The sequence below is a fragment of the Drosophila willistoni genome, unplaced genomic scaffold (genome assembly GCF_018902025.1).
Source record: "Drosophila willistoni isolate 14030-0811.24 unplaced genomic scaffold, UCI_dwil_1.1 Seg209, whole genome shotgun sequence".
Classification (NCBI taxonomy): domain Eukaryota; kingdom Metazoa; phylum Arthropoda; class Insecta; order Diptera; family Drosophilidae; genus Drosophila; species Drosophila willistoni.
In genome coordinates this window covers 465,411-489,748 of record NW_025814176.1, presented here as the reverse complement: position 1 = coordinate 489,748, position 24,338 = coordinate 465,411, and the positions used below count along the sequence as shown (strand labels likewise).

General features: G+C 38.3%; 1 protein-coding gene across 1 annotated transcript in view; it reads right to left on the bottom strand.

Moving 5' to 3' along the window:
- LOC124461123 overlaps nt 1–24,338 on the bottom strand; it is a 201,113-nt gene that overhangs the window by 85,773 nt on the left and 91,002 nt on the right. Inside the window, exons 3-4 of the mRNA XM_047012681.1 lie at nt 4,103–4,298; nt 3,735–4,007 (exon numbers count right to left, since the gene is read on the bottom strand). Coding sequence (XP_046868637.1) covers nt 3,735–4,007; nt 4,103–4,298 — 469 coding nt within the window. The remainder of the gene's footprint in view (nt 1–3,734; nt 4,008–4,102; nt 4,299–24,338) is intronic.

Sequence of the window (24,338 nt, the reverse complement as noted above, 5' to 3'; positions counted from 1 at the left end):
GTGCTAGGAATTAACTTGCTGCATACTTGCGGGCTGTGGCTGCCGGAATGGATGAAATGGACTTGCCATCCACATCAAAGCGTAGACCGACTTGGCAGCGAGTCAAGTCAAAGGTGAACCCAGAGGGGAAGCGACCGACCACTGTCAAGCTGGCGAGGGTTTCTCCTAACAGAATAAGTGTAAGCGACGACGAGGATTCCAGTTCATCAGGCACAGAACCTGGAGAATTGAAGCGCAAGAGAGACCCAAGGGCAAAGATCGGCCAAGACGAGGCCAATCGCTTTTCCCTGCTTTACGATGACAACGATGGAGACATCGACATTGATGACGAGCCAGTTCCTGAGCCGGAGGTTGAGGTCCCAACTGCGATGGTGAAAAAGATTCAACCGCCACCAATCTTCATTCCTGAGGTGGATAACATCAAGGCGTTCATAACAGATATCACCATATCCAAGGGGATTGACAGGCGCCGGATTGAAGTCTCCAATGACCTCGACCTGTCTTCAGATCACTGTGGAGTCAAGCTCCAGCACCAACTCGATGAGAAGAAGACTTTTCAGGCATAATACCAACGTTGAGGTCTACCAATCTTGGCTTCAGAGGAACCTGGACCCAAACATTGAGATCTCCTCGAAAGAAGACCTGGAGGAAGCAGTTGAACTGCTTAACATTGAAATCCGCAATGACGTGACCCAGGCAACACCACCTCTAAGGCCCTCAAGAAATACACCTCGTCGAGATGACTTCCTATGGTCTCCGCAAGTGACGGCTATGGTAGCGTCGGAGGCGACTGCGACGAGTCTGGCAGAGCTCGCGCAATCCAAGGGACAAAGCTGAGCTAAACATATCGGCCAAAGCTCTAAAGAAACTGCTGTACACTCTCCGCAAACAGTCTCTGGAAAATTTCCTAGAGAATGTTGAATCTGGTGACCAGCAATATAACCTGTGGAGGCTAAACAATGGACTAAAAAGGGTCACTAGTAGAAAAGAGCCTGTTAAAAGGACCGATGGTACCTGGTGCCGATCAGACAGCGACAGGGAAAATGCCTTCGCCACCCACTTGTCTGATGCGTTTACCCCGTTCAGCAGATGCACCCAGGCAGAGGCCCAGCAAACAGAGGAGTTCCTGGACGTTCCATGCCAAATGGCCCTTCCCATGCAAGCCGTTGAAATGGATGAGCTGCTGGAAGAGATCTCCACACTGAAGGTGTCCAAGTCCCCGGGATACGACGGAATCGACGTACCATCGATTAGAGCGCTACCTGAAGAAGGCATACAATTTCTTCTCACCATTGCAAACCAATGCTTCCAGTTAGGACACTTCCCCACCCAGTGGAAGTGAGCCGAAATCATACTAAAATCCCTAAGCCTGGGAAACCTGCAGCCAATCTCGCCTCTTATCGTCCGATAAGTCTGTTGACCGTATTCTCCAAAGTAGTTGAAAGACTACTTTTGCGTAGATTGCGACCAATAATGGACGGGCAGTAAGAAGTGAAGCCGATAAATTTGCAGTCCACAGAACCCGAGATTTAAGTTTCATATTGTAATCATTATTCGCCCGTCCACGATTTATAATACTATTAATAAACTATCAATAATATCTTACATTTGGGGACTCAACCGATTGAGGACTCCATCTTACATACTAACAAACTGTGATGATATTATAAAATTGTTTCACCAAAGTTATAAAAACATAAAAACTCTAACACAATGTTCTAAAAATGCGGGAAAAACCGTTTTTTTAAGTATGTGCTGAAAGTTATCGAAAGTTTGCGCGCCCATAACTGTGTGACTATCGATCATTTGAATTCCAAACCTTATTTTAAGACTTATTGGGTACCAAATTGTATGAAATCGGACACTATGCGTTTGCAACTTTACCGTTTGTATAAGAGGCATACTGATAAAGTTATCGGATTCGTGTGGGTTCGAGATATTTCTCGAACAACGTTGCAGTCTTCTGACCAAAATAAATATAACTTATTTGCAATTGTATATAAATGGTATACAACGACGACACTCTCTTGATTGCCAAGAGGACAAATATTCAAAATATACAAAAAAGTGAATTAAAAGTATCATAAAAAATTAGGTAAGCACCAGGTAAAAAAATATTTTAAATTCCGAAAAATATTTTAAATTTCTACCGCCGCCACAAGCCTACGGCTAACTCCGCCCTTATGTACCGTTTAGCCAAACTCGGTTATACGTATACTTTCCATGCTTCTTCCGATTTCAAAAATATTTGCTATGTTGGTAGCAATATATAAGATTAATAAGTCTGATGAAGTAGATTACGATAGTCAACAAATTGCGGAAGGCAATCGGATTCTTATAAATTATGTAGGAAAAAGTGGGCGTGGTAAAATATTTAAGCAATTATTATCTGCGCGTATACTAAGCAAGTCTACATACGAAATTTGGTGACTTGAACTTTGTTAGTTTTCGAGAAAATCAATTTTATTTAATTTGGGCGTGGCAAACCTTTTAAGGGGTTACGCCACCCCTGAGGTCCAAAAAACAGGTGAAAAAATGAATTATTGCTGTGCGGCCAGTATACCATTTAGGAAAAAACTTTTATTATACACAGATTGAGGGTACTTTAAAGAATATTTTTTGAAAAAAAAACAATTTGTTTAAAACAAAATGGCGGAGATATGGGACGGCAAGTGCCACCATGATTTCAAAATCCTTGCAGGTGGGGTGTCAAATTTCTCGGCTAAACATCACCCGAAAAATCCACAAAAAAAATCTTGTTATTCAGGAAGGCTATGGCTATCCGCCCACGTAGGATTTTTTTTTTCAAATTTTTTTTGGCAAAATGGCGGCTGTTTGAACAAAAAACGCCCTTTTTAGGCTATGGCTATCCGCCCACGTAGGATTTTTTTTTTCAAATTTTTTTTGGCAAAATGGCGGCTGTTTGAACAAAAAACGCCCTTTTTTGGAGGTCATTTTTGGCTAAAAAAATTCATAACTTCCAAACAGGACCTTAAATCAAAAAAATCCTACATGGGCGGATACCCAACACTGTAAAGAATATGTGGTAAAAATTTAAGCCAAATCGGTCCAGTAGTCTCGGAGATATTTGACACCCCGGTTCAAAAAAAGTAGTTTCGAGAAAAACGCAAAAGAAAAAAATTTACCGCGTCGGGGCCGACTCGGCCGCGCTCACTTCTAAACGCTGTAACTTCGGAACTAATTCGTGGTGGCGTAACCCCTTAAACAACCAATGTGTGCGCGTCTATTAAGCCAGTATGCATACCAAATTTATTATCTCTAGCTGTTATAGTTTTAAAAAAAAAACAGTTCTATGTAATTTGCGGGGGCGGAAGGGGGCGTGGCAAAAAGTTTCAACAATTAATTATGGAAATCAGTTTTATTTAATTTGCGGGGGCGTGGCAAAATTTGAACACTGTAGGTATTAGAGGAGACAAAGTACCAAATTTGGTGACTCTAGCTTTTATAGTCTCCAAGATCTACGTGTTCATACGGACAGGCCGATGGACGGACGGACGGACATGGCTAGATCGACTCGGCTGTTGATCTTGATGAAGAATATAGACTTTATGGGGTCGGATATGCTTCCTTTTGCCTGTTACATACATTTTGGCGACTTTAATATACCATTTCACCCTATGTGTGCGTGGTATAAAAAGGAACAAACAGCTTCGTCTTGTTGTATGTTAACTTATTTTACAAAATTGTTACACAATAAAATTTATTCGTCTTACCTTTTATCAGCATTTAGTTCCAATATAATATCTTCTTCCAATATATAAAGATTATAATGTTCATGACTAACATTTTGGAATACTTCAAAATGCAAACTGTACGAAATATTTGTATTTGGCGGAATCTGTGACCTTGGAACAAACCAACTAAACCTACCAGGAGTTATAGAAGCTCCAGCATCTGAAATGTTTTCTGGTTTATCTTTAAAGGTTGTGTAGGGCATCCAAACTTCTAAATTTATCATATTTTTGCTATGATAGGCTTCATAACGCCTGAAAAAACACAAATATTTGTATATCGAAAGTTAAGAACAATGACAGTTGGAGAACACTCCTGTTTGATTACAAATAGAAGCTCATGAGCTTACCTTACAGAATCCAAAGTCTGCCAAGGACTTAAATGACTTGAAATATTTAATAAACTGAGCGAAACAATTTCGACTTCTTTGTGGTTCAGCACATATTTTAAAAATATGTAGAAAATACGCGTCATCACCTGATGAGTGGCCCGATCAGTTACTTGTAATCCTATGTTGAAATCATTCGGCTTGTAGGGCGCGATTTCTATCAAAATAAAACGAAATAAATGAGATAAATTAAAACAGGCTCGAGGTCAATTATATTTTTCGGTTGCAGTCCGGCACCGATCTTCAGGGTAAATATAATACAAAAAATATCACCGACTTTATGGAGTCGGGTATGTCAAAGTTTATATAGTCAAATATCCAAAGTCAATACCCAAAACCTAATAAATTTTTCGCCCCCTAAAATCAAACTTTAAAGTAAACATCCGTTTTTTTATACCATACACCCATAGAGTGAAATGGTATATTAAAGTCGCCAAAATGAATGTAACAGGCAGAAGGAAGCATCTCCGACCCCACAAAGTATATATATTCTTGATCAGGATCAACAACCGAGTCGATCTAGCCATGTCCGTCTGTCCGTCCGTCCGTCCGACCGTCCGTCCGTCTGTATGAACACGCAGATCTCGGAGACTATAAGAGCTAGAGCCACCAAATTTGGTATGCAGACTCGTGTGGTATGTACAGTTATCGAGTTTGTTTCAAATTTTTGCTACGCCCCCTTCCGCCCCCAGAATTTACAAAAAACTGTTTTTCTTAAAAAGTATAACAGATCGAAACATCAAATTTAGTTTATATACTCGTTTAGTTAGCGCGCAGAAAATAATTGTTTCAACTTTTTGCCACGCCTCCTTCCGTCCCCGCAATTCAAATAAAACTGATTTTCTTACAAACTATGAAAGCTACCGACATTAAATTAGGTATGTAAGCTAGCCTAATAGACGCGCATATATTGACTATTTAAAAATTTTGCCACTCCCATTTCCGCCCCCGCAAATAAAACAAAACTGATTTTTTTGAAAGTAACAAAGTCACCAAATTTAGTATGTATACTGGCTTAGTATGCGCGCAGAATATATATATTTTAATATGTTGCCACGCCCACTTCCGCCTCCATAATTTAGAAAAAACCGATTGGCTCTTGCAATTTTTTGACCATCGCGATCAAATTTGGCAGACTAAGAAATTTTGATTGAATTTTGATTTGAGATTTGATTGAAATCGGACTAGAAACATGCAAAATATACGTACGAACGTATTTTGCTACGCGATCCATAAGGGCAGAATTGGCCGTTGGCTAGTGGCGGCGCAATAGTGCTCGTGTGTTTGTAGAGTGAGCAAGATAGCATATGGTATGAGGCATGTTAAAAAAATTTAATAGACATACATTTGGTTTTCGAAATTTTAAATATTTGTTTCACCTGGTGTATGCCCAAGTCGGCGAGACGACTTACTTACTTCATTTTATATAATTAATTGGACACTTACAATAACAAGAACGCTAATTAAGCATTAAAATTCGGGCCAATCAAATCCGTTTTATTCATAAACAATTGAACACTTGCAATAATAATTGTCCCACTGAAAGTCAAAAGCGTGAGAACGCTATTTCAGCATTTAAAATCAGGCCAATCAAATTGCACCAATATCGATCACGCCACTAAAGGGCTCACAAGTTTAGCCTATAAATATTACTCCAAGACATCTTTGTACTTTAGTTTTAAGTATTCATTCATTGAATAAAGTCCCGTCTTTTAACTCAACAAAAACAATATCTTTTTTTCCTATCTGGAAAGACCAGATATATAATTGGCGCAGTCGGTAGGGTCTTTCAAAGTGAACTTGTTATTCTATCCGTGTGACACATAGAATTATTATCCGTGCGTTACATAAAATTAGTGAATAATCACTATAAAACTCCGATCCGACATCAAGAACTTACGGGAACGCTCAAAAGTCTACAACAGTGAAAAATACTTACGCCAACTGTGTGCGGAAATATCAACTGTGTCTGTTACAACCATAAAAGTCCAATTGTGGAACAAAAACGCGAACTGTGTGCAGAAATACCAACTGTGTGTGTTACAACCATAAACTCCAATTGTGGAACAAAACGCCAACTTGCGTGCGATCAAAATAAAACACCACTAAAAAACAAAAATGGCCGTAGAACTCACGGAAGTCCACCTAAATCAAGCACTGTCTTCGTTAAGACAAGTGGCAAACTATGATGGAGCACCAGAGAATCTGACATCATTCATAAGGAGGATTGATTTTATCATGCACCTATATCCAACCCATGACATATCATGCATGGCAATCGAGATGCAGCTCACTGGAGAGGCACAACGACTCTCGCAACCCCATGTGAGGAACTTCTTCGACGCCTCTACAACACCAACTATATAGGAAACCTTCGTAAGTTTGTAACAGAATTAGAAGACAAATCCCATATTATTACAAACAAGCTTAGTCTTGAAAACGATGCAAATAACACTACTCTTTATAGAAATGCTTTAAATAACACTATAAAAGAGGTAATAAACAAAAAATTACCCGATAGATTATTTATGACGTTAGCTAGATATGATATAACCACAGTTAGCAAGCTGAAACAAAAAGCTCAAAGAGAAGGGTTATACGAGAATAGTATAACAGAAATCAGAAAATCAAATTAAAGCCAAAATCAAAATCAAAAAAGTGGAAAATTTTTTGTACCCAATAGTACAATTCCGTCTCAAACAAAACAATCCGATACAACACAAAACCAAAAACTTTTCCAAGAATTTCAACAAAAATTAAATATTGACGGGGCTCAAAATCCAATGAATTATCAACAGCAAAATAACTATCCAAAAAATAATGTAGCAAACCGGCCTACAAAAAGGCAAAGAGAAAGTAATAGTGGAATGCAAAATGGACACATCAGAAAATTTTCATCAGAATGCCTCGGAACAATCGGAAGGAGAGATAGGGACAAGTCCCTATCACCCAGCACACAGCAAACTTTGTCCAATAGAACAAAAATTAATAAATACGACATGTTGATAGGCAGAACTTTCCTAAAAGCCTGTAAAGCCCAAATAAATTATGAAGAAGAATACGCAAAACTAGAAAACTATACATTTTATTTCAGAGATATTAAAGAAATAGAAGAAAAACATAACATAGAATGTTTGGATCCACCCACAAAGAGGGACCCAGACACAAATGAAATAATAGAAAGCAATGAGTATAGACTTGACCATTTAAACAACGAAGAAACACAAAAAGTTAAAAAAGGATTGTGACAGTGACATTCAGTACCGCGAAGGTGAACATTTAACTTTCACGAGTATAATAAAACACTATATTTATACAAAACATGAGTACCCAATTTATAAACGTCCATACAAATATCCCCAAACATTTGATATAGAAATCAACATACGAAAAAATAAAATGATCGAACAGGGTATCGTTCGAAAATCGAACTCACACTACTGTTCACCCATTGGAACGTTCCAAAAAAAGAAGATGCTTCCAACAAACAAAAATTCAGATTAGTCATTGACTACCGAAATTTAAATGAAGTCATAATAGATGACAAATTCCCAGTCGTAGATGAAATTCTCGATAAACTGGGAAAATGCCAATAACTTACCACCATTGATTTAGCTAAGGGATTTCATCAAATTCAAATGGATCCTGAATCTAGTGCAAAAACAGCTTTCTCAACTAAACATGGCCATTACGAATCTTAAAAATGCCCAGTCAACATTCCAAAGATGCATGAATAATCTTTTGGAAGACCTTATTTATAAGGATTGTCTTGTTTATCTGGATGACATTATAGTGTTCTCCACTTCATTGAAGGAACACATACTATCACCCAGAAAGGTATTTAACAAACTAAGAGAAGCTAATCTTAAACTCTAACTCGACGAATGCGAATTTATGAAAAAAGAAACAGAATTCCTTGGTCATATAATAACAACAGAGGGTATAAAACCTAACCCAAATAAAATCATAAAATAAAACGACCCACATTATATTTCATCCTTTGAAAAATTAAAATATCTTCTTATGAACGACCCCATACTTGCATACCCCGATTTTAAAAAATCATTTTTCCTAACCACAGATGCTAGCAATATAGCTCTAGGTGCCTACATCTCACAGGATCATAGACCTAATAGTATGGGCAACAAAGTCTTTCAGACCATAACTTTTCGGTAGAAAGTTCGAAATTCTAAGCTTTCCTAAAAGCATTCATAGCCTTTAGTATGGCTCAGCAATGTAAAAGAACCAAATATGAAACTTCAACGATGGAGAATAAAACTAAATGAGTTTGATTACAAAATTAAATATTTACCCGGCAAAGAAAATCACGAAGCAGATGCCCTTTCCAGAATTAAAACAGATGAAAACTTTTTAGGATCAACTGACAGCACCGCAGCTACAATACATAGTGCTCATGAAGATAATGGAAATTACATTCCAATATTAGAAAAACCCATTAATTACTTCAACAGGCAATTAGAATTCATTAGAGGTTCAGAAGACAATGCAGAAACATCAACCTATTTTTATAAATCAAACATAAAAATAACATAATGAACAAGATTATCCCATATTTCAACAAGCCTTTATTGAAGTAATACGATCGAACGCAAATAACATCCAAGAATCGAAAAAACGATTACTTTGTTTAAAGATAAATATTATTTCCCCGATTTTCAAAACCTAATTCAAAACATTATTAACGAATGCACTATCGCAAAGACAGAAAATAGAAATACAAAACTAACTTTTGAAATAACACCAGAAACTTTTAATATCAGAGAAAAGTACGTCATGGACTTTTACATGATCGAAAATTAACAATTGCTTTCATGCATTGGCATTTACTCCAAATTTGCAACACTTGTAAAAGTAAAATCTAGAGATTGGTTAGAAGCCAAGAGAGCAATTATAAAAGTATTGACTGAAATGGGCAAACCAATAGAAATAAAATCAGCATTTCTGTGTATAGCACTAAAAAATTGGCTACAAGAAAAAAATGTTAGAAATTACAACAAGTAAAAACGGCATTTCAGACGTAGAAAGATTCCATAAAACAGTAAACGAAAAACTCAGAATTATAATAAGTGAAAATGACATCGAAGATAAATTAATCAATTTTGAAAAAATTCTCTACATATACAACCATAAGACGAGACATAAAATAACTAACCGAACACCAGCGGACATTTTTATCTATGCAGGATCACCCGACTATAATACCCGACCGAATGAAAAATATCAGATAAACAATTATATATAAAGAAAGAAAGACAATTATATGTATATAATTATAAATAAAGATAGACACGACTTCGAAATCGATACTAGGCTTAAACAGTAAAATCAAAAACAACAAATCCATTCAAAAAGACTGGAGAAATAAATCAGTTAGATGAGAAACATTTTGAAGAAAGGAATAGAGGACAAAAGGTCACACACTACAAATCAAGATACAAAAAGAAAAACAAAGTTAAAAAAAGCAAATACGACAATTGATTTATTACAGGTCAACAACTCAAGATGACTTTTTTGTGCATTATACTATTCTTAACATTAAAATCAACATGCAGGCAATCCATTGACATAAACCCAGTAAAAGCACCGAACGGTTACTTAATATTTAAGACAGAACCAATGGACTTAGCGACAAACTTTGAATATCATTATTTAAAATTAAGACATAATCCATATTCAATACTTGACAGAAAAACTAAGTAGGGAAATTAATGGATACAAATTGTAAAGCGGTACAAACGAGGACTAATTATCGGAATTGGTTCAATATACAAATATCTTTTTGGTACTTTTGATCAGGACGATAAAGACGAATTAGAAGAAATTATAAATAATCTTGAAAGCAATAGCGTACACGCAAACAAACTAAATTACGTAATAGACACTATTAATAAAGGTTTAGAAGTACTAAACAACCTCAAGGAAGATAAAGGGAGAATCAGTAAAACTAGAAGTTCTAATCTTTAATTTTGAGCACTTTACAGAATACATTGAAAACATAGAAATGGGCATGCAGCTCACTAGACTAGGAATTTTCAACCCAAAACTTTTAAAACATAATCAATTAAGTCATGTTAATTCGGAAAAACTATTGAATACAAAAACATCCACCTGGCTTAAAGCGAATTTAACCGAGATATTTGTCATTTCAAACATTCCTCTAGAAATAATAAAAACCCCTATCTTTTAGATACTTCTTATCCAGATGAAAATAAAAATATTTTGACAAAAAATTCATACGATAAATACTATTTTGACAACAACACTTTGTTTAATAAAAATACAAAACAAATAGAAACTAATGAATGTATAATAGGCATTTTAAATCAAATCCCAACCACTTGTAAATACACTTAAACATATAAGAATTTTCAAACTAATTACATTGAACCAAACATAACTGTAACATGGAATTTACCAAAAACTAAACTTAATCAAAATTGCGTAAAAAACGACTTAATAATAGAAGGCAATGACATAATAAAAATTTACGATTGTGCCTTACAACTAAACGAAATATCAATAATAAATTCATTGCTAAAAGCATTTATGTACCAAAGCATTTATGTAACAAATAATATCACCAGGCTAGAACCTATTTCCTTTATCCAAACAAAAGAGATAATTAACGAACACACCAAATATTATAGTGTATTTCAAACTATTACATTAACCACTTTTATACTTACCATAATAAGTTTGATTACATACTTAATCTATAAGTTTAAGGCAATGCCACAAGAATTAATAATTAAGCGTTTTCGATCAAAAAACAATCGTGCTCAATTGTTGAAAAAATTAAGTCCCAAATTATAAACAAAATTGATACCTCAATATTTACAGCTGAAAAAAAATCCTTGCTATATCCCAATGTATCCGCCTGAGGACAAGCTATTTTTTTTAGGATGGGGGAGTCATATATCCAACGTTAATACCCCAACGTCGACCCCTAAAATCAAACTTTAAAGTAAACATCCGTTTTTTTTATATATATTTGGACACTTGCAATAATAATTGTCCCCCTAAAAGTCAAAAGAATGAGAACGCTAATTCAGCATTATAAATCAGGCCAATCAAATCGCACCAATATCGATCACGCCACTAAAGGGCTCACAAGTTTAGCCTATAAATATTACTGTAAGACATCTTTGTACTTTAGTTTTAAGTATTCAACGTCTTTCAACTCAACAAAAACAATATTTTTTTTTCCTATCTGGAAAGACCAGATATATAATTATGTATACTTTATGGGTTCGGAAACATCTCCTTCTGTGCGTTACAAACATCTCACCAATTTTATAATACCCTCTGCAAGGGTATAAAAACCTGCTCTGCGCTTGAGCAGAGCCGATTTATATTGACTGTAACTTGTGTTCTATTTATCCGATCAGATTGAAATTTTGGGATCTGATGTTTTTATTGAGTTGCAGGGAAAGAAATTTCAAAATGTAAAAATATTATTGCCAAGGACTGCAAGGTATATAAACTTCGGCATTGCCAAAGTTAGCTTCTTTGATGTTTTTTTTATTGTTTTAAGAAAAATCAAATAGAATTTGAAATAGCGGTCTTATATTTTGGGCATACGACAACAATATTAAGTGTTTGACGCTCACAGGTGAACTTTGCAACACCAGAGAAATGGTTGTGCAGTTTTTGAATTGTTAGAATGATGGCGTGATTTGTAGTGGGATTTGTATTGTGATAGTTTAGTTTGTAGCTTTGATTTTGTGGTTCCTTTACTTTCTCGCACTTTTCTTTGTCGTCTCCATTGCATGGTATTTTGTATATAACGTTGCTCTTATCCATTATTTGCATTTAAGACTTAGTTTTTTTTTTAAAAGGTGTCTTAATATATTGTCCGGTTTATGGACTTTTTTCACTTTATCTTTATTTAAACATGTGGACTGTAATAATCTTTCTGATAATTGGGGGACGTATATGACAGACATAAACTTATTTTGCTTGTCATTAATTTCTTATATATTGTCGGGCTTTCTGTATCTGTTGATAAATGTCTTAATTACATGTTCTCGAAAATAGTTATCCCTTAAAATATTTCTTATCTCCATTTTTATTTCTTTATGGTATATTACGTCAGAAATATTTAGCCCTTTGTTGTATTGTCCTATGGTGTCTTGAATTATAAATATAGCTTTCTTATTTCATTTAATATTAAGTTCGTTTCCTCGTCTGATTAGTATGCATTCTATTTAAGATAATTTTCCGTCTTCTTTGAAATTTTATAGTTCGTCTACATATGGGCATTTTAGGAAAAAGGTCAACCACAAGACCTAAACATAAAGTACCAAAGATCTGGGTATTTTTCATTATTTATTATTAAGAAGTGTTCCAATTTTATATTTTTGGATAGAAATAGTGAAAAACAGTTCACATGTACAAAATATTTGTAAGAGAAGTTGGGTTTGTGTGTATCGTGAACTTGTTACGTTTATAAAAGATTACTCTTGAAAATATTTAGAACATTTGGAGTTCTCTTACCGTAAAGGTTCTGTTCTTAAATTAAACTTAGGTAAGTGAACTAAACGTAAAAAATATAAGGAGAGCCATAAGATTACGTATTTACCGTTATTTTGCTTATCTGTTAGGTAACTTTTTTTGTCGTGTGAGTGACCGAAAAACAGTATAAGTTGTCTTAACGTGTAAATTTTTAGAGGAAGATAGATAGATGAAAATTTATTATTTACGTTAAATTAGATAAATAATTATAAAATAAAATAAAATAAAATAATTATATTTTCAAATATTTTTTTTTTTTATTAATTACGACAGTTTGTCGTGTGAGTGACTGAGAAGAATCATTTGTAAAAAATATCAAAGAAGCTATGCCGAAGTTTATATACCCTTGCAGTCCTTCGTAATAATAATTATTCATGTTCAAAATTTTTTTTCTGCAACTCAATTCATCAATACACAAACAAAACAATTTTACTCTCTATTTTACAATTTGTTCTTCTTCTTCCTGCATTCCCAAAGCAAAGCAACGCACGCATACACATACAGTTAATGTAGCGTTGCGTCTGTGTGTGTATGCATGTACTCTGTTGATGACGAAAGACGTAGTAGACAGCAAGCAGCGCTGCCGGCAGAGCTGGGAGCAGAGCCGATTATTATATTGACTGTAACTTGTTTTGGGATCTGGGGTTTTATATCCAATATTATCACAAATGTAAATTTCATAGCGATACTCCAATTTTTATGAAAATGTTTCTTCTAGAGCTATATGATATAGTGGGCTGATCCTGATGGTTTTCATACTTTATTTTTCCCGGTCAATAAAACTGGTAAAAAGGTCGAGGCCAATATTGCAAAGTCATAAGTTTCAAAATAAAGCTTAACATTTATAATTTATACGAAAAATATTCAAAGTTTAAAATTTTCACACAATAAGCAGAGTTTGGCAGTGTTAGCAATGTTGTCTAAAGCCATGTATATTTGATGTCGTGTGAGTGACCGCTCTTTTGGAGCATTTTTCTCAACAGATAAATACAGGCGCCCCTAAATTATCTTACCGTCGATGGTACTCTAAAAGTACTTTAAAAAATTATTAGTGATGAATTGCAAAAAATTTAATTTTCTTTGATTTATTTCACATATAAAATTTTATTCTGCTTCCGAATGTCTTGTGAGTGATTCCGGAATTGCCCATATATAAGCTAAAGTTGGAGTAAGTCATTTTAACGCAAATAAGCTGAATATCTAAAGGAAACTCAATCGGCTCAACATCTGAACACAGATTCGAGTTAACGGCAGTTACCACCAGATAAGACACAATTAGTTTTTTGAATAAGAAAAAGAAGATGATGAATTAGGAAGGTGTATGGGCACTGGCCGGGACCGGTTATTAGATGCAAACTCGTGCAAACAAACTTATGAATTGAGACTTAGCAGGGCATATGTATATTTCCAACTTAAGCTGCCACAGACGTCTCAAAAGTATCTGGAGCAAGCCTAGAGATAAATAATTGTTTGCGATGATATGCTTCAGTAAGTGGAGGGGGATTCCTATTGGAATCCACAGACAAACCAGAAAACTTGTCGTAGTCACGGCCGTTAGGGGCAGCATATTTAATGTGAATCAGATTATCACAGAGCCAGTAAGATATTGCTCTGTATTGATCACCAAAATGATCAGCATCCTTGCTAGTAGGCAGACAACAAGCCATTAAAACAAAGAGTAACACAAAGCAGGAATATATTAAAATATATACAAATTTAAATACACAGCAGTCCTCGGTAGATGAGTTGTCTAGTGTATGGATGTAGTTTTCGTCTAAGCCGAAGGCCTTAGTTGCCAGTGCTTCTAAAATATAGTTAGGTTGTTGGTTTATAACTATATCCTATACTTTAATAATAATAATAATAATAAAAAAATACAAAACCAACCTCGTAATCACCACAGGGATCAATGGAAGCTGCGTCTACACAGAAACCGGCTTTGATTCACACTCAGATCACAGTGCGATGAAGGTCTGGGTAACAACACAGTCAATACGATGATGAAACTACTAGGCTATTCAGAAAAAAATCCAACATAAACTGAAATTATTGCGAAACTTTGAGCCTTATTGCGGCAGTGACTATAATGATTCTAAAACAAAGAAAACAGGTGCATGACCTCGCTTCATACCGTCCACGTGTGGGCAAAATTCCTCAAAGTATTCGTAAGAGTATTCAGGATTGGGCTATCTTCATTTTAGTGTTTTGGGCCGCATTTTGTATACCTTATACACAATCGACATGCCTGTGCTGCAGGTAGCAGCTTCTGACTACCACTTATGCAGACAACACTGCGTTTGATGCTTCCGCTTCACACCCTTCGGTAGCAGCTGAAATTATCCAGGATCAACATAACCTTCTGAAACCATGTCTGCGCAGAAGGGAATGTCTCAGTCAACACGGATACGTCGGTGTAAATGACTTTCGCCATTCACACGGGTAACAGCCCCCAGTCAGCCTGAATGGGACGCTTCTCCCGAGTGTGGAGAAGGTGAAGAACCTGGGCCTCACACTTGACAGGTGTTTAACCTGGAAAGCGTGTTCCACCATGACTGTGTAATCTTCAAATCCGGAGATTAAATTTATTTGTGTCACAATTTTTATTAAGTTCCATTTGCGCCTTTTTACACCATCTAGTGTACAGCAGTGAGCAGCGATAAACAGTGGGGAGCAGAGACGGGATTTGAATCTTCGATGAATTCGGTCACATCAGGGGGCGTGACTTAACTTCTGGTAGGAATCGACATTGGCACTATTACCGAGACTTTCAACCCGACCTCCAATCACTATTTTTTTTTATACCCTTGCAAAAAGGGTATATTAATTTTGGTCAGAAGTGTGCAACGCATAGAAGGAAGCATTTCCGACCATATAAAGTATATATATTCTTGATCAGCACGAAGAGACGAGTTCAAATAGCCATGTCCGTCCGTCCGTCCGTCCGTCCGTCCGTCCGTCTGTCCGTCCGTCTGGATCAACGCAAACTCCTCCTAGACCGTTAGAGCTACAGAGCTGAAATTTTGCATGTAGGCTTGTATATACTGCAGGCGTTGTATATCTCGGATTCAGCCGGATCGGATCATTATATCATATAGCTCCCATACAAATGGCAAAGTCACGAACAGTGACTTTTCTTAATAACTTCGTTATTTTCTGAGCTATTGTCATGAAATTTAATATTGGTGACTGAATTACACATATAAACGACTGTGCCAAATTTGATCAAGATCAGGTGACTATATCATATAGCTCCCATAGGAACGACCTTTCGAAAACAGTGACTTTTGTCAATAACTTCGTCACTTTTGACGCGATTGCCTTCAAATTAAACATTTGTTAGTTTAATATATCTGTTAATGACTGTGCCGAATTTGATAAAGATCGGGTAACTATATCATATAGCTCCCATAGGAACAATCAGTGCAAAACAGTGACTCAGATCAATATCTTCGTTATTTCCTATACTAAGATTGTAGGCCGTTCTTTCGCAATATTAGCCTTTTTAGCTTGAACGTTTTTCTACTTTAATGGCTATAGGTAAGGAAAGAGTTACCATAAAAGTTGCAAGGGTATACAAACTTTGACGCGGTCGAAGTTAGCCCCGGCCCTCTGGTTTTAAATTAAATTGTGGAATAAACTCAACATTTTGGGACTATTGTTGTTAAATCTCTTCGTGTCTCAGCAATGCAATAAGTAAGTCCGAAGAGGCTGCCAGCATGTTAAAAAGGTCTTCATTTTGTCTAACACGAGAAGTTTTTAATATATTAGTGTATCTGAACATTTTGTTGTCCCTTTTTTTACATCCCTGTGCTTCTGCGGATAGCTCTCCAACTGGTAAACACTACGACTATGTATCATTGGGGTAATTTTTTTTTGCGGATACGAATCGGTCAAAAGTTGAGCGGCTTTTGATTGCTTGCGAGAGTTCAGCTTGTATAATCTCCTTCCTGCTCTGTGCATCCTCACGAGGAGTGTTATCGGTTTTTTTCTTCCGGCCGAGGAACTGTTTAAGATAGCTTCAGAATAAAATCAATACACTTAATTCTGCAATGCAAAGCAGAAATTCATATTCGTATCAGTTCTAAGTCGTGAAGTTCTTTTTGAGTTGTTTTGCAAATTGGACACCTTAATGTTGTTTCGTTTAAGACTTTCCATTTCATCAATCATTGTCAGGAAAAATTCAAACTAAACGATAAATGTTTTTTCACTTCGTTTGTACTAATATGTAATATGTAATTAGGTAAAAACTTAATATTTACATCCAATTTGGTGAACGGAAATACAAAGAACCAACCTGCAACTATGACCAATTTTACATTTTTTAAATATCATTTACCTGCCTTGTCAGTTTTTCCAAAGCAGACAATCTAACATTGTAGAAAGGCATACATATAATCAGGTAGTATTTACAAAACAGCATTACGCAATATTGTAAATTAATTACAAAGAAGCCACAGGTAAATAGGCACGCGCTCTTCTTCTTCCTTATACGCGCAGCTCATTTTTTAGGCGAGGTTTCCCTAGTTTTCTGGCTTACGCATCGAACTCGCAAATTTCGCAGATTGAGGCCATATATGTACATCTGATAGGTAAATGTTTCACCTACCTAGTGTATGTAGTCCGGCATTGATCCTAGTTGATCTTTGTTAGTTATATTCCACTAAAGTTCAAAATCTCCAATATTTAGAGTTTTTTTAAACGCTTTTAGTTCAATAACGATTTTAGTAATTATTAAAATTTATGAAATATTTATGAAAACAAAAATAAAAAACGTCCAAGATTGATTTTTAAAATCGCCAAATATTCAGTTTTAAATTTGCGACTTTTTGTAAAAATTATCACTAATTACCATTAACCAGAAATGTATCTACTTTGGGCGCCTCTAGCATCCATGAATCTCAACTGAAAGGTTTTTTGGATTCACAATCTCTGAAGTATTCCCTATCGGTTGCATATATAATTTTTGCCAAGAACGATCATGAAAAAAATGATTTTTGCAACGCTATCCGGGTAGAAGCCCAACTGTGCAGCTTCTATATTTTTTGTTCTTACATACATTCCACCACAGTCCGACTTGGCAGTATACAATTACCATTTCGAAACCATTCGACTTGTTTCCACATATTTCTCTGAAAATACTTCCCCTCTGTTTTGAGAGACTGTAATTTAGCAAAGATTGCCTTTTCCCTGTCACACTGTTTCACAGATGGTCTCCTTGAGTTTTCCCTAACTCAAGTAAGTCCAGTCCGTAATACTCAAAAGAGATCATTAGATATTGTATTTGTGTTGGCTTCTTCCAACTGCGATGTTTTCAGGACTGATCTCTTAGTTATCCTTGAAGATAACTTTCACCCAATCCTGGATATAACCATTAACATTCCTCTTCAGGTTATGTTTAACGATACCAATACAAGGCCTCGATCCCGATGTTTTCGCAAGACAAACTTTACTAAACTTAATAAACTTTTTTAAATTAATTATTGGTCTTATCACCATTTATGTTTTTATAAAATCGCGGTTCTCAACAAAATTTTCCCCTTTATACAGTCGCTAGATTAAACTGAATGGTGGTAAATTCACAATGCTATAAAGATTATCTTCGACTATGTAAGTTTCGTCAACATGAAACATCAGTGCACCTGTCTCACTTGCTTTTTGAAAACAATTAAGCTGACACTGATCAGGCCATTGCCGATAAGTTTATGATTTTTGCCCCTCCTTATATTGGACCTTACCTGATGACAGTTCTCATTCTTTAGTAACATTTATCTATATACATGTTCTTAGAAAAGATTCTTATCATACTGCAAAGGTACCAAGGTTCCGCCGATCGTAGGAGCATATTTGTTCGCACCTTTTCTCGACAACGTCTTGCCAAAGACTTTTTTAAATTTTTCGATAACACCAGGGATCGAGCATGACGTCGCTCACCCAGGGCTGAATCATAACATTTAAATGATTATAAAATACCGTCTCTTGCAACTGTTTCTTACAACATCATCTCTTTTTACGACTTATCCATTTATCGTGTCCTTCAACGATTTTGAAAATTCTTCAAATTGTTACGATCCTTTCTCGTCCCTTGGGATATTTCTAATATCTCTTGGGCTAGGTTCGGCACAACAAAATTTATTTTGTGCCCTGGTGAAATTAGAACTCGTTTGTTTGATTAATGGTTTGAAAGTACGTATTTATTTATAATATTTTGGGCTCGGCGGGGTATGACTAATTTCTCTGGAGAAGTCCCGAACTTGGACAACGCTGATTGTGGTTTGGGTCCCTTGCTGTTTGCTCCAGTCCTTCTCTTGTTCCTTATGTCTCCGCTGGTTACTATTTCAAACTCGCAGACACGTTGATTGGCCCTAGGATAGATCCTATAACCTTTCTTTCACGTTCCTGGCGTAGCCTGATCTTCTAGGGATGTTGTTTCCACCTCAGTGCCTTTAGCCGTGTTTTTAGGATGGTCTTTGCGTGCTCGTGGCCTCCAGGATAAATCCTGTGGCCGGTTGCTGTGCAGCAGGATTTTTCCTCAGCGATTGAAATTCGTCAGGATATATAGATCCTGGAATTTCGGCAGTAGGATATATCCTCGTGCCTTCCAATGTGCTGTGGATCGTCCTGGAGCCGCTTGACTTCTCTCTTTTTATCGCTTGGACACGGTGTTCTGGTCCTATTCCAAGGACTTGCTGGTTGTCTGGTAACTTGAGAGGTTACTCATAAGGCCTTCTCAGTTATTCTACTTCTCCTCGATCCTTTTTTATAGGATTTGTTTTCACTAGCTTGAGCTTTTAAGGTTACTCGTAAGGCCTTAAAACTCCCTTGGTTGATCACGACTTGTTGACTTGATGATTTCCTTGATGGGTGTTGCCTTTATATCGGCAGTTCCCACGGCCTCAGGAATTGATTGGTGTAGTACCGCTATACAGCTGGTACTTGTCCATCGGCCCTCTGCTTTCACCCACGCATCCACTTGTTGCTATGCGTGGTGAAAGTCCCGTAAGTCCTTGGCGCATATGTGTCCACTTTCTTTGTGGCTGCGCGCCCATTCGTTTCCTTGTCCTTGTCTTTCTCCCTTGCCTGCATAGCATCTCGGTCGCTATGTTGGCTTGTATCACTTTCTCGTATTGGCGTCGCTTTCCTATTGGCCGCCCATCTTATCCCGTTGACTTTCGCTGCTTTTTTTCTCTGTCGGCGCTGCTGTCGCCCGTCGCTCCCCTTGATCATACCCAACTTCGCCCAAATCGCCCCACACTAGAACTAGACATACATATATTTGCTATGTTCAACTTAATCTATTATTTTACGATAGTTAGCCTGTTTATTTTAATAAGTATTGGTGGTTGATTTTATATGTATCCCAATCTAATGCGCATATCTTATCCATTGGATAGAGGGCTTCCCCATTGCTCATCCCTCCCTCTTCGGCTTGCATATTCCCCTTACAAATCCACAAGCCGTTATCGTTTCTTGCATTTATTCTTTCCCCCCTACTCGCCGATTCACAAGCATAGCCCTCACTTGATTTCGTTTCGGCACCATGCATCCCCCGCCCCCGTCTCACGGGCTTGTTTGGCCCTCACTTTTATTCTCTTTTGTTCGTTTGGTTTCGGCTGTTCGCGATCTAATTGCTTTCGGTCTCGCATGCGTGACGTAGGCAGAGAGTACCTGCATTGGCCACCGGTACTCTCTCTCGCGGTCATACACGCATAGTATACGTGTTGTGTGGGTGTATGCTTCTCCCGCGTATTGTTCTCTAAACCACACGCATGCTATGCTAGTGCATGTACTTCTCTTATTGCCTCTCTGTGCTCTTGGATTTTCTTAATAGGCCAATGCCCTCTTTTGATTTGTGATTATGCCCTCAAGCCTCGTTTAATTCACTCTTCGATTTCTTATGTTCCTCCTCCCACGCATCTTCCTGCTCGTACGAAATCGCCAGCGGTTGCGTGTGGTTCGATCGGTCAGTGTTAGGCTTCGTCGTATATCATATCTTTGATTGCCGATTTGTCATATTATGCCTTCCCGCTTGTACGAAACCGCCAGCGGTCGCGTTTGGTTCGATCGGCCATGTTTGATCGTAAGTCATTTGCCGTGATTCGGTTCGATCGGTCAGTGCTTGGCTTGGTCGTATATCGTATCTTTGGTTTGTGTCTCGACTGTATATTGTATCTGGCATATCATTGCAGTGTTGGATTGTGTTGCTGCTTGCTTGTTGTGTGGCATATTATTATTATCTATAATGTTCCTCACAAAATGAATTTAAACCATAGTTATTTATTAACATTTTCAAATTACATGTGGTTCTTAAGATAATTTTAAATCTAGACAAAAGCTTGCATCGCTATGAAATTTACGAATGTGATAGTATGGAATATATAAAGCAGATCCCAAAATGTCAGTCTGATCGGATAAATACAACAAAATACAGTCAATATAAATCGTCTCTGCTCAAGCGCTGCCGGCTTGCTGCTTACTACAACATTGTTCGAAATGAACAGAGCAGAGCTTACAAGTGCGGCTTAACATCGAGGTCCCTCCGTAAAAGTTTGTCCCTTTCGTTGGTTTCAGCGACTCCTACATAAAATCAAGCATATGGAGTTTTGCTCCATTTGGACTCATAAGGCTTACCATTATAAGATTTCCTGTACTCCAGCTAGTGGTTCCCATTCCAGCTATTGGGTGGGACAACGCGCCGGGGCCAACTTTTGGAATAAAGAGGAGTGGCGTGGGTGAGCTAGCCACTCTTATTTTTCGCGCCTTTCGCAACTTTCACTTGTGTGGGTGAGAATCATTGTCCCAAATGTTCTCCACTTTCCTTCCACCGCGTTGCAGCAACAAATCTTATCAACTGTGATCTTAGTTCCGATCAGCTTGGCCTGAGCCGCCCTGGCAGGTGTCGCCACTCGGCATTTTCGCTCGAATCGGGAAAAAGCGCAAATTTTTCAAATTCAAACGAAGCGCTGGCGCTAATTTGAGAGATATATCGTTATGTCCTGTCAATTGACCACCAAGCTTGCTGTGATGAAGAATTCGTTGGTCGACGCCTTGCAAGGTCATTCCCGTCTGAGACTTTGGCGATCACCGTTAATGCCGCAGGAACGACTGGAACACCGGTAATGGCTGCTAGCAGCCCAAAGTCCAAAAGTTCTCTCCAACGTGGCAGAGCTAGACAAGCTGGGCTCGCTCATTTGGGAAATGAACACTATGTTCAACAAAGGAGATGATGGCATAAAAACCAGTGCGCCACATAAATCTCGGCACTAAAAACGCAACAGTGCGAATGAAGGAGCTTCATGAAACGCTGTGCCACATTATGATCGGCAGCAAAATGGTGACAAAAGCGGCAAAGATCGAAATCGCCACCCAAACCTCGCCTTTTAACGCTAGAAAGCTGAGGAATGATGCAAAAAGCTGGATGTGATGGGAAACACCCCCAAACGCCAGAGAGAGGACGCGGTTGCCTAGCGCAGTACCCCACCAGCGACAGCGTGCAATTGCGCAGAGCGCCACAGGCGGTGATGCTGAGCCAGGCACTCTGCAGCGAGCAATCACGCTTGAGCCGCAGGCAGCCTAGGGAGCCCCGGAATTGCAGACTGTCTCACGTAAGAGAGTGATCAAGCCATCCTTGAGGAAATCCAAGCTGGAGGTTATACACATTAAAGCGAAAGAGGGCAGCACATAGCCCGAAATCCTTAGCCTAGTCACCAAAAGGCCAGACGGCAAGCTCGACGAAGTAAAAAACAACGTCAAAAGGATGAGAAAAACGGCTACTGGCGACTTACTACTTGAGTGAGGCCCTGAGCCATCAGTACGAGCAGCTCGAAATTCGGAACCTGGACAATCTAGCGTCAGAAGATGAAATAAAATAGTCAATCCAACCGAAAATTGGCGATGGCGCCGAGCAAGTTCGTATAAGGGGCCTCCGTAAGTCGTACAGAGGCACACAGATGGCCATTTTAAGCATGCAGCGTCCTATAGAAGCCACACTACTGAGAGAAGGCTGGGACGTGTGTCCGATCCGAGAGAGGCAGACTTGTTCCTATGCGCCCAACGAACTGGTCTCTTAGATGTGAACAGACCGATCACAAAGTGGCCACATGCATCAATAACCCAGTTTGCTTCAACTGCGATGACGCAAAACGCACGGATGTTACTGTCATTTACAGGAGAGAAAGTCTCCAATAACAAACCATGAAGTTGTTGCAAATAAATTAAAACCACTGATCGGAGACGTGTGGGTCTACAACTGCTAAATGGCACCGAGGCATCTCATCGGCAGTAGATCAGCTCTCTATGGATGCCAGAGGTAGAAGCATGGTCATTATTGCCAGGGACTTTAATTCCTGGTCAACGGAATGGGGCAGCATTTAGTCAAATACTAGAACCGCGAGCTGACAGATGGCCCAACAAGCTTATTGGAAATATTGCAGTCACTTCACAGCCAGTGATCATTTCGCCATAGTGTGCACAATCAGCAGAAATCCTTCAAACAACGCAACTGTACCGCAAATGTACCGGGTGGAAACACTTAACGCCAACGACTTTAAGGCCTCATTAGAGTTTCCTCAACTCACTTGGGACGCAAACAATTGTGCCAATTTGCTGATAGACGCGATCTCAAGAGGGTGCGATGCCAGTATGACGATCCGAAGGGGACACACAAAACAGAAGACAGCAGTCTATTGGTGGAATGGCACCATCGAGGAGGCGAGAAAACGGTGCCTGCAAGCCAGAGGCCAATACCAAAGATCACGCGGCAGGGACGACTTCACTAGCCTACAGTTCGAGTTCTTTTCCAGGAGTATGGGGCCGCCCATACAAAGTGGCAATGAGGAAGTTCAGAGCTGCTAAGCAGGCTACACCAGGAGAATCCCAAATGCAAAGTGGAAACACTTTCCGGCGACAGAAAGTGTGTTTCATGCCATTTGGAAACTCCAGGACCTAGTGCTTCTCCCAATGGCGATCAAGCCAGCCGAAGAACCATCTGCATATAGGCCGATTTGCCTATTGGACTCGACAGCAAAGATGTTCGAAAAGCTAATAGCGCTCCGTTTAGAAGCAGCAATTCAACGGTCTGGCGATCTGTCTCCGTTGCAGTTTGGCTTTTTAGAAAGGCTAAATCAACAATCGACGTCTTAAAAATAGTCGTCGACATTGGGAGCAAAACCATTGAGGGACAACGGTGGAAAGATGGCAGCAGGAAAAATTGCTTGGTGACCACCTTCGACGTCAAGAATGCGCTCAACACGGCGAAATTCTGCATGCTCCGCGTTATTTCAAAGTTCCTGACTATCTAATTTTCCCATTGGAGGACTAATTTAGAAACCGTATCCTGCGATACAGCACACTATGCTTAGTGCAAGGTGGTGTTCCCAAGGGCTCAGTTTTGGGCACCCTACTGTGGAACACACTGTATGATAAAGTTTTGCGGCGCACCTCGGTAGCGAAACAAATACACGAAGCAGAGGAGAAAATTTCAGAGCGAATGGTGAAGCAATGGCTCGCCAACTGGCAGACCACAAAATAGAATCTGTGTTGATTAGTAGCCGAAAAGCGGTAGAAAAAGAGAAAATTATACTCGAGACGTGCACCATAGAATCGGTGAGGGCTATAAAATACCTACGAGTATTGCTGGACACTCGACTCAGCTTTAGAGAGCGTT